Source organism: Solanum verrucosum, unplaced genomic scaffold (genome assembly GCF_900185275.1).
Source record: "Solanum verrucosum unplaced genomic scaffold, falcon-dt-bn FXZP01001278.1, whole genome shotgun sequence".
In the NCBI taxonomy this organism is placed as follows: Eukaryota; Viridiplantae; Streptophyta; class Magnoliopsida; order Solanales; family Solanaceae; genus Solanum; species Solanum verrucosum.
Window position 1 is genome coordinate 703521 of NW_026020317.1, and position 12421 is coordinate 715941.

General features: G+C 33.8%; 1 protein-coding gene across 1 annotated transcript in view; it reads left to right on the forward strand.

Annotated features, from left to right (window-relative positions):
• The first annotated feature begins 5098 nt into the window (after positions 1 to 5098).
• The window catches only part of LOC125835272 (receptor kinase-like protein Xa21), a 47700-nt gene continuing 40377 nt past the window's right edge, over positions 5099 to 12421 (forward strand). Inside the window, exons 1-3 of the mRNA XM_049514402.1 lie at positions 5099 to 5954; positions 6144 to 6287; positions 6460 to 7551. Coding sequence (XP_049370359.1) covers positions 5099 to 5954; positions 6144 to 6287; positions 6460 to 7551 — 2092 coding nt within the window. The remainder of the gene's footprint in view (positions 5955 to 6143; positions 6288 to 6459; positions 7552 to 12421) is intronic.

Here is a 12421-nt window from a genome sequence, read left to right on the forward strand (position 1 = left end):
CAACCTTCATTATATGCAGTTGTTTTTGCCCCCCTTTAACAATATGTTTTTTGCTTCAGATTCGAGGGTTGCTCGAAAGGTCAAACCAAAGTAAAAGCTAATAAGACAAGACAGGAGGCTCTAAGAATGGAGCCTTGAGTGTATCTCCACGAATGTGTTTGTCCTTCATAAAGTGTGGGCCAGGGGCATATAACCATTGCCAAAATGGAACTTTTGTACATCAAAAAATTTACTGTAAAAAATAGACTTGTTTAAATTTCAAAATTCGAAATGTGTCATATAAATTGAGATGAATTGAGTATTAGGGCATCTAATTACATAAGAATGTGACTCTTTATACGTTTTGACTGCCAAACTAATGTTGATTATACAAGTTTTGCAGATTGAGAGAATATTTAATCATTTGTCATTCGACAAAGAAGTCATTTAAATAGACCGATTGTTCATCATTTTTAACTTGTATTTTTGTAAGCTTAAAAATTTGGAATACTAATTACAATGCGTTTTTAATATGGCTTAGAGAGGGTGTTTCTTCAATCAATTTTGCTTGAGCCCAACTTAAATCAGCATTCAAGGCAATTTCTTAAAGATTTGGGCCACTGTATTTTCTGTATACAAACTGTTTGATTGATTGTCTCAAATAAATAAAGGCAAAAGTATTCATTACCCCTGAACTTGAAGCTTTTTATTCGGTGTACACCTAAACTATATTTCGTTTTAATTACCCCCGAACTTGTTTATTCCTCCATCGCGTACACCTAAACTATATTTCGTTTTAATTACCCCCGAACTTGTTTATTCCTCCATCACGTACACCTTTATTGTCCAACTGACGTAGAAATTTACAACACACTCTACTAGGCGCATGAGGAGGTGATTTTTTGCCACATCATAAAGCTACAACGGTAAAACAACGTAAAATCTCCATTTTTCTTTAATATTTGGCATATTTTAAACGAAAAATAGGGCAAAATGTAAATGAAAAGTAAAGGAAACAAAGATTAACACTTACTTGGTAAGAATTTCAAACAAATTTGAAATTTAATCGATCAACTTCATGTCTAGAAAAACCCAAATCCCGAAGGAGTTCCGCAAAATCAACCCGTATTCAAAAATAACTTTTAAACAATGAATTTTAAATTTAAGAAAAACTATCCAATGAATAAATGACATGTAGCATTTTACCTAATTATTTTAACTATTTTAAAATATATTTTGCAGCAAGCTATCCCCTTCCCTGCAACCCCCGCATCCTCCCCTGCAACCCATCTTCTTCAAGATACTTTTGTAGAAACAACCCCAATCCTCACCGATTTTTTTTAATCCAAAATTAATTTGTTTTATTCCCAACAATAAAAGTCTTGTGCTGGCATTTAATCTGAGTTCTCCAGTACTAAATATTAATTTCTTGAAGATTTTTGGGTTTAGTCCGGAAGTTTTAGTGAGAAGCTTAGTCCGAAAGTTTTAGGTGAGAAGCCTAGGTGAGAAGGCGAGAAGGTTTGATATTTATTTTTTGCCATATTAATTTATCTAGGTGACTATTATTTATGTAGGTGGAAATCCACATCACCACTTTTGTCAGTTGTCGCGCGCGCGTAGTCACAATAGGAGCAGGTGGACAAAAAAAGTGTACGTGATGGAGGAATAAACAAGTTCGGGGGTAATTAAAACGGAATATAGTTAAATATACACCGAATAAAAAGCTTCAAGTTTAGGGGGTAATAAATACTTTTGCCATAAATAAAAGATGTAAATGAATCAAATAAATAATTGGCATGAAATTTTGTGTATTAGGCAAGCAATCAATGTATTCAATGATGGTGCTTTCATGCACCTTCCAATCAAGTGGAGAGTCGTTAAGAGTGAGCTGGATTGCAATCTAGATAATTAGCATTTCTAATTAATCCATTATTCTCTTTATAACCACATTAAATAAAAATGAATACTAATTTCTTTACCTCTTACACGTCTCTTGAGAAATAAAAAATAAGAAAAATATAAGTTACCTTTAAGTAACTTCTTATATTTATATGTCTTATCTATCAAAATCAAAATTAATAGTGGAGGAACTTTCAAAAAGAATTAACTTAAGAGCAAAATGAAACGGAGGAAGTAATTGCTATTACTGTTTTCGCATTTAGCTGAAAAACAGGTATAGTATATTCCTTTTCATCTTTCTATACCAGCTTTGAGACAGCTTGGAGTAGCAAGATATTGCAAACACCAAAGATTACTGTTTGGGGTAAAATAAATTATATTCTCCCACGGACAATTGTATGTTGCATTTTATATAGGATAATAGGAATATCAATGTCCACGATAAGAGTTTTTGTGATGTGAGGACCAACCCAAAAAGTCAACATAAGAATATATTACATGTTTGCATGTAATAACACAAGAATGTGACTCATTATACATTTTGACTATCAAACTTAAGTTGATTGTTCAAGTTTTGCAGCTTTAGAAAATATTTTATCATTTGTTGTTCAACAAAAAAAAATCACTGGAATGGACTGATTATTAACTTGTATTTTTCCGTTTAAAAGTTTGGGGTATTCATTACAATCTGTTTTAATATAATATAATATATATATATATATATTTTGCTTGACTTGGACACACGTCCAAAATTAGCACATTTAACAAATACATAAGCTTTTATTAATTATATCAACACGGATTCTGGTGCAGTTGGTCTGCTTCACCATTAACCAGAGATTTCATGTTGGGAGTGCCACCCCCAAATAGATCCTGTAATATGCGATCCTTATTTAGTCGGGACTCCAATACGAGTTCCGAAAGCTGGGTGGAAACAGGAAAAAAATAAAACCTTCTTAATGTAGTGGAAAATGTGGTTCAAAATTTAGGTTGAGTGATAGGTTCAGTTCCTAGTTGCATGCAGTAAAGGTGGTCCAAATTTAATAGGTTTCAGTTCCCAGTTGCTGCATCTTGAATTTTAATGTGGATGTGGATGTGGGTTTGTTCAAACTTTAATGGCTTAAGTCATCTGTGGTCCCTTAAAGTTGTCCGCATAATTCACTTAGACATCTTAATACCTATTGAATACCTAAAATATTAAAAAACATGTATCTATTAAGCACAAAATACTGATGTGACAAAAAACGTGTTCTTCACTTTCCATGAGCGCGTGAAGATACCCAAATAACATTTTCCTTTTTCTTTTTCTTGAAAAAATACATTTTTTTTGCTTTATTGACCCTTGACATTAATTAATAAAGAAATCAAAAAAAAAAATTAACTAACAATTAAAACAAAAAAGAAAAAGAAAAAGCACGTCTTCTTTCCAGGATGATGCTTCAACGATTTCCATCCAACATCATTTCACCATCTCTGTACTTACCAGTTACCTCTCATGCCACCCCACCCCTTTAACTTTCTCTCACCCTCTCCACTTATTCTTCTGTTTTTTCTTCTTTTTTCAGATTTCAAATATTTCGGCGAAGCTCCATTTATTGCGATGTAAGAAAACTGTATCAATTCTTTTTTCGGTAAAAAATGTTATTATTTCTTGTAATTGTGATAAATGTTTATTAATCGAAAGAAAATGACGGCAATGGTAGGAGGTGCTGCCGATGCCGATGAAAGGGAATGAAAGAGTGGGGCGATGATTTATTTGTGTGTCGGTGCCGACAGGAAGGGCAAACAGTCTCAACGACGGGAGGATGGGGGTGTTAATTAAAAGTGTTAAATTTTATTTTCTAAAAATTATTTTTGGAATATTTATACAGTTTTTTTTTTAAAAAAAGAATTCAACTGCCACATGTCATTATTTTATTGATACACCTATTATATATTTGCGTTTGAGCTACACACAATTTTGTTTTTCAACTGATTATCATTTTGTGTCTAATAGATATAAGTTTTTTAAGGTTAAAGTGTTCAATATGTACTAACCCTAATTGACTAAATGAATTATGCGGACAATTTTAAGGGGCCACAGATGACTTAAGCCGAGTTTAATAGTCAAAGTGATATTTTTTAGACCAAAATGATACGTATGCTTTAATGATGGGATAGCACGGTAGTATGGAGTAGGGGTGTGCAAAAATCGATTTAATCAATAAACCGAACTGAAAAAAACACTATTGGTTTATTGATATTGGGTTATTGGGCTAACGGTTTTTAAACGGTTTTGCAAAATTTTTTATTGGATTATTGGTTCGGTTTCCGATTTTATAATTTTTGTTAATGGTTAAACCGATAACCCAATAAGATTATACTAAATTTATTAGTCTTATTGTTAATGGTTAAACGATTGTTACTTTCACACTTTTTGTTAATGGTTAAAACGATTGTTACTTTCACACTTTTTCCTTTGAATGTGTCTAGTATCTAAATTTGAAAGAAAAATGATTGTTACTTTTATGATTATTACTTTTATGCCAAATGCTGGAAAAATCATATGGTTTATTTGAAAATTTTCTTATCGTGTATATAATATATATGAGTATTTTCTTATTGGTTAAACCGAAAACCGAACCGTTAAGTACCATAAACTAATTAACCAAAAACCGATAAGAAATATGTTATTGGTTTGGTTATCGGTTTGAAGTATTTACAAACCGAAAACCGATAAACCGAACCAATAACACCTAAAACCTAACCGAATCGACCGATGCGCACCCCTAGTATGGAGCTCATAAAGATGGACAGTCAGTATGAATTTAATACTCCCTCGGTATTTTTTTTATTTGTTAAATTTTGACTTGACACACTTATTCAGGAAATATTGATTGGTATAGCGAATTTACCAATTTACCCCTTTTAATTGATAGAATCTCAAATATATTTATTCACTATATTTTTGAAAGACATTAACTCAATGTTAATAAATTGAAAAAAATAAAATAAAATAATCCTTTCTTAATTTATTAAAAATAACAGATAAATGTAAATAGGGGCGGAGGGAGTAGATTTTTGTAAAGTCAAACTGACAAAATATGTATAGAAAATTTACAACTACTTATCTATACATTGATAGTCCCAATACGAGCTACCCTCTGACTTTCATAGCAACTTTCTATTTATAGCTAAATGCTGCCTGAATACTTATTTCCTTATTTTTATGTGCAATCACATGGAGAAAGCCTACTCTTTCTTTGTTTCACTTCTACTCTTGCATCTCTACTTGTTAGAAACATGCATTAGCAAAAACATAGTAATTAACACAGATCAATCAGTTCTACTTTCATTGAAAGCCAGTTTTACTCTAAGCTCTTCTCATCCCTTAGCTCAAAATTGGTCTTCTCAAGCTTCAGTTTGTGATTGGATTGGAGTCACTTGCGGTTCTCGTCACCATAGGGTGATTGCACTAAATATATCTAACATGAACATTTTTGGAAAGAATATTCCTCCACATTTGGGAAACCTCTCTTTTCTCGTTTCTCTCGATCTAAGCAAAAACTATTTACATGGAGACATCCCGCAAGATTTGTCTCGTTTAAATCGATTGAAGGTGATGGATCTCAGTTACAATAATTTCAGCGGAGAGATTCCAATGTGGTTCGGTTTCAATTCTGCTTTTATTTCAAAGTTAGAAACTCTGAGTGTGAGAAACAATCTCCTTCAAGGCAGTATCCCCAAGGAGATTGGGAACCTTGAGAATCTTAAGGACTTGATTTTATTCGAAAATCAACTTACTGGCTCTATTCCACTCTCCATTTTCAACATTTCGACCTTGGAACTTTTAGGTCTCTCAGGTAATCAATTAACAGGGAGTCTTCCTGTAGATATATGTCGCCGTCTTGGAAGAATAAAGAGAATATCACTAGTTTCGAACCATTTGAGTGGTTACATTCCATCAGGTTTGTCTAACTGCACAGAATTGTCCGAATTGTCATTGGCATACAATAACTTCAGTGGAAACATTCCACCAGAAATTGTCAACTTGGAGAGGCTTGAGCTCTTAAGCCTTGGGGGAAACAACTTGCAAGGTATTTATTAAGGGTGTGCTAACTGTTACGTCAATAATGGGCAAGTAAAAATGCATGGAGAGGGTACTTCTCTCAATTTGAATAACATTTTATATTTTAGCGCGCTCATAATAATTGCCCATGTCCTAGCCTTTTCTGTTAACAATAAATAATACTTGTTCCGTTTTAACTCTCAAAAATAACTTACAGGCACGATTCCAGCAAAGATTGGTAATTTAAGAAAGTTGCAGCAATTACATTTGGAGAATAATCACATTGTGGGTTCAATACCGCGCACTATCTCCAACTTATCATCACTATGGTGGCTTAATTTGAACACCAACAGTTTATCAGGTAATTTTCAAGCAATGTAGTCTTGTTTGGTTATAGGGATCACTATTACTCCTCCATCATGCATAGAATTTGGTATATGAACGAATGCAATCAAGCATAATCTTCATGAAAGTTGGAACAAAATAGAAAAATAGCATTGATCTGGATGATTTTGCTCTGTATTATGTGGCAGGTGTTATACCAACAGAGATTGGGAATCTTCACAAATTGAAGATACTTTATTTGCAATTTAATCGATTAAGTGGCTCCATACCAGAAGGGCTCTTCAATATCTCTACGTTAATGGCGATTTCACTTCTCACTAATAACCTTTCGGGTAGTCTTCCATCTGCTTCAGGCTACTGGCAAACAAATCTACAGCTATTGAATCTTGGTGATAACAACATTGAAGGAGTTATACCCACCTCAATCTCCAATTCTTCAAATCTATGGGATTTATTGCTTAATGATAACAAATTCAGTGGCCAAATTCCTAACTCATTGGGGGATTTGAGGCATCTTGTATATCTTGACTTGTCCAATAATAACTTATCATTTCCGCGTCAAAGTATCTTCGCTTCCTTGGCCAACTGCAGAAATTTAACAAGCATATGGTTAGCGAATAATCCTCTGAATGGTGTTCTTCCGGATTCCATTGGTAATCTCTCCAAAGCTATTGAAATATTTGATTTATCTAGTTGTGAAATTCGAGGAAAGATACCAGTAGGAATTGGTAATTTAAGTAACTTAAACACTTTGTACCTATTCGGCAATGACTTGACTGGATCAGTGCCAACAACGTTATGTGATTTACCCATTCTTCAAGGATTACGTCTTGACAATAATAGGTTAACTGGACCCTTGCCGGAGTGCCTTTACAAATTGTCATCGTTGGGCTTGTTTAATTTGTCATATAACCACATTTCAGGTCCGATACCATCTAGCATTGGCAACATTACCTCTTTGAGAAATATTTATCTAAATTCAAATAGGCTCACTAACATACCCTTGAGTCTATGGAGCCTCAAAGATCTTTTGGTGCTTCACTTGTCCAATAATTCTTTGGTCGGCTCTATACCTCCCGATTTTAGCAAGTTGCATGCCATAACATCCATAGATCTGTCCAGGAATCACCTTTCAGGAAGTATTCCCTCGACAATTGGAGACTTGCAGAATCTACTTTATCTTTCTTTGGCTTATAATGAGTTACATGGATCTATTCCGGAGTCACTGGGGAAAATGATAAGTTTGGAATTGGCGAATCTATCCAATAACATTCTTTCAGGTACGATCCCAAAATCATTAGAGTCACTTCGATATCTGAAGGATTTCAATGTATCATTCAATAGATTAAAAGGTGAAATCCCAAGTAAAGGACCCTTTCGCAATTTCACCTCTCAATCTTTTATGGGAAATGAGGAGCTGTGCGGGGAGTTGCTTTTTCAGCCTTGTATGGCTAGGTCTTTTCATCATTCAAGGATAAGCAAATTGCTTCTGACTATACTTGTCCCACTGGTAGCTGCAGTACTAGTACTTGGCTCAATCGTTGTGTTAATTTTAAGGAGACGTCGGAATAGAAATGTTCCAATTCAAGATGAATCCTTTACTGCAACAACACTAGCCAGGATTTCATACATTGAAATCGAAAGGGCAACTCAAGGGTTCGACCAATGCAACTTGCTAGGCTCTGGAGGTTTTGGCACTGTTTACAAGGGTATGTTTGCAAACGGGATGACTTTGGCAATCAAAGTGTTCAATTTACAGGTTGAAGGTGCGTTAAAGAGTTTTGATGCTGAATGTGAAGTTTTACGCAACCTTCGTCATAGAAATCTTACCAAAGTTATCAGTAGTTGTACTAACTTGGATTTTAAAGCGTTGCTTCTTGATTATATGCCCAATGGAAGCCTAGAGCTGTGGTTACATTCTGATGATCGCTTCTTGAATATGATCCAAAGATTAGACATAATGATCGATGTTGCATTTGCTTTGGAATATCTCCATCATGGTTATGGAACAGTGGTTGTACATAGTGACCTGAAGCCTAGCAATGTCTTGCTAGATGAAAAGTTGGTTGGACATGTGAGTGACTTTGGCCTGACCAAGTTATTAGGAGAAGGGGAATCAATTGCTCATACTAAAACACTTGCTACAATGGGGTACATTGCACCAGGTAACTTTCTTTTAGTCCTTTCATTATCGCATATAAATTGTTATTTTACATCACATTAGAACTCGGTGAAAGCCTGAGTGGATAACTCAATTAAAGAAAACATATTATATCACTGATTAAGCATGAAAAAAAATGGTATTGATAACATTGAAATATGACTGTTCCAAACTCTATATACATGCATCTACGATGATAAGAAAAAGAAGCATGTGGTCATGTCGTTTCAATTTTTTTTAAAGCAAATGTATCCTTCAAAGGAGATTAAATAGGTAAGGCAAAGGAACATAGAGGGGGGCTATGCCTAACCTCTGCAATACAAGGAATGAGGAAGTCATCCTTACACTCTAACTTACCGGAGAAAAGGAGGAGGAAAAAAAGGGTTGTTCCACGTCAATTAAGCATATAAAAAGATTTTAGAGCAAGCAGAGAAACTCAGCCACGATAAAATAAAGTTGCCTCTCTTCACTATTGTTTACCTTCTCTTAAATTATGTTTCAAAGTGAAATGGCCAAGTGACCTCATAGATTGAATCCGTCTAATATCATCTGCCAGAAGTCATATCGTTTCAATTGATTACCTTACTCTTGTTTAAATCCCATTATACCTTTAAGTTTTTTTAAGTGTTTGTATACTCAAGGTGGATTCAACTATTTTTCATATCTAGCAAAATAAATAAAATAATAATAATAATAATAATAAATTTTTTTAAAAATAAAATATATATATATATATATATATATATATATATATTTGGCTCGTCAAAATACTAATTACTCTGGTACATTGCATCAGAGTATGGATCAATAGGATTAGTTTCTACAAGATGTGATGTGTACAGCTACGGAATTATGCTCATGGAAACTTTCACAAGAAAAAAGCCATATGATGAAATGTTTCAAGCAGATTTGAACATGAGAAGGTGGATCTGTAATTTACTATCTGTCGCACCAGATGATATCATTGATGACACCTTATTGGAACCTGAAGAGATTGATTTTAAGAAAAAGTTGCATTGTGTGTCCTCTATTTTGGAGTTGGCATTGAATTGCACAGCTGAATCTCCTTATGAGAGGCCGAACATGAAAGATGTCCTGGCAAATATCAATAAGATCAAACAAGAATTTCTTCGCAGATGATGTAACAAGGTTTATGTGATGGTACGTATACAACTTTTTGAAACATTCTAATGTCATATGGAGAAATTATTGTCTTGTCTATACCATGAATAAATGTAGATGGGGTTTTTTAATTCAAATCCATCATCCTGGCTGCATTAACTTCTGATGCTGGGGAGGTTTCCCTACCACCGATATTTGAATCCAAAAGGTATAGTGTTGAGCTGGTTTCAATCAATTACAGGGGTAAAGTTTAACCGTGGTCTATAAGCACCAATAAATTGACTTAGCTTGTGACAAGAATTCTTATGGAAATTGGTTGTAGTAAAATAAACCTTGAGATGAAATAGAACCTCATTGACAGTTGTTCTTTTGTTACCATATCTAGCCTTCTAAAGTTCTCAACAGATAAAAGCACCTATAGCTTGAGTAGCAGTCTTTAGAGCTGAGTTACTTAGCGTAAGACAAACTGTTTACGCTGAGCAGATTGCGCCTATCCATACTGTTTCATCCTTTGGAATTCTACAACAGAATCACCGGGAAACAATTAAAAAACCAAAGTTAGTTAATACATCATCTATAGGGATTTACTAAGGGTGACCTTTCTGAGTTTGAGGAGAACTTTCTGAGTATCCCAGGTTTCTTATTACTTTCTAAGTTCGAGGAAAAATTCTCCAGTGAGTAAAATAAATCAAGAATTTATAAGGAGAAAGACTAACATTTTTGCCAACGGAAATTTCATCATGGTGACAGTTGAAATATATACTTTATGTTGAAAAGTTAACTGCTCAAGTCTCTGTTAATACTATAGTATAGTGAGTATATTTTTGCCTGTGCTGAGTTTGTATCATAATGACTGGAAACTCAAGTTTGATCACATTTAAACTTCTGTACAGGTAATGCTGCCTTCCACTCCTGGCGTAACAAATCTGGGTGATCCCAATTGCGACGAATACCAATCTTTGTTCCGAGATTAGAACTTTTTCTTGTTCATTCAAGTTTGGAGTGTGTCAAATAACTTTAATATATAAGATGTGTGCTAAAGTTGGTATGGAGAATGTCTTGTATTAGTATGGATGATCATTATTGTAAAAACAATTTAATTATAAGAGGCAGAAACTCAACCCAAAATCATTTTCAGGTAAGTGCGTCAACCCCACTTAAATCTTCATTCAAGGCAATTTCTTGAAGACTTTTAGTTAAATTTGGGGCACTGTATTTTCTGCAAACAAACTGTTTGATTGATTGTCTCAAAGAGAAATAGAATCTGGCTTTTCCTTATAATTAGAAGATGAAGAATACAAGACAAATTTCCTATATTTCGTTTCTTGGCAAAGAGATTCGTCGAGATATTTTTTCAAGATTACCAGTTAAAACTCTGCTGCACTTGAAGTTCGTTTGTAAACGCTGGTGCACTCTGATTTCGACCCCCTGTTTTCTCTCTCTGCATCTCAAGAGGTTTAGTTCGGACCCTGACAACCATTATATCCTTGTTTGGACTAGGGAGAGAAATGGTTTGATCCGTATACGAAGTCCAGGATACTTCATAAAGCTTACAGATTACTGAACCTCGTATGTCTGATTATTTGTCTATGGAACCCGATAAATCAATTCAAGATTCTCCCTATGCACCTTCAAAAAGCACACAAATGTTATGTTAATGTGGGTTTTGGGTATGAACAGAATTCTGATGATTACAAGGTCATGAGGATTCTAAACTATGAGAAAGGTAGGCGAGTTACTATAGTTGAGGTTTACTCAACCAAATTGGAATCTTGGAGAGATGTGAAAATTAATAATTTCTTAAACATGACTACCTGCCACTGTGATGCAATTGTTGAAGGGTTTAATTACTGGGTTATCAAAAACATGGAAAAAACACCCTGTAATACTGTTCTTGCCTCGTTTGATTTGAAGAGAGAGATGTTCGTTTGGTTTGGTTACTGAATCTCAAAGTTTTAGGGCCATAAACTATCCTGGGTGACTTGCATTGCTTGCATACTCATCACACACTGAATTCAAGACGTGTCTTGAGGTTTGGATATATGAGGATGATAGGAACAGATTCTATTCGTTCAGTTTTCTACTATACTGTCTTGTATCGATTAACGGTTTCATGCCTATCCCAGTCAATCAAAGAAGAAAAGGAAGGCTCCAATTCCATAGAAGAAAAAGCAAAATAGAGCTAACAGGCACATAGCCGAACTGAAGTAAATGTAGCAATTCTAACAAAATTATGCTACTGAAAAAAAAAATACAATAAATAAATAGATAGTACAAAAAATTGAATCGAATCACATCAAAAAGTAATGATTGAGAATGTGAAGAAAATGAAATATAAAAAATGAAAAAATAAAATTTTAGAAAATATTAGAATAACAAAAACATTTTTTATAAAATAATAAATTAAAAAGAAAAATTCAAATATAAATAAAGGGAAAGAAAAATATTTTAAAAAATTTCATGTAATTACACCTAATTCCTAACCCTCCCTTGGGAATTGCGGAGTGCAATTACTACCCTTCAAGTACACCCGACTCCTCTCTTACCAAGTATTCTATCTGTCCCTAATTACTTGTCCACTTTTCTTTTTTTGGTTGTTTTTAATTACTTGTCCATTTTGACAAATCAAGAAATGACAAAAAATTTTTTTAACTATTATATCCTCAATTAATTACTTTAAAAAAAGATAGAACTTTTGAAAATCTTTGTTTTTAATTCACTCACTTCATAATTAATAGTGGTAAAATGGTAATTTCACTATGTCATTAATTATTTTATTAATATGTGTGTCCATTCAAAAGTGGATACATAATTAGGGACAGAAGAAGTAATTACTTGGTCTACCAAACATATCAAAAAGAGTAATT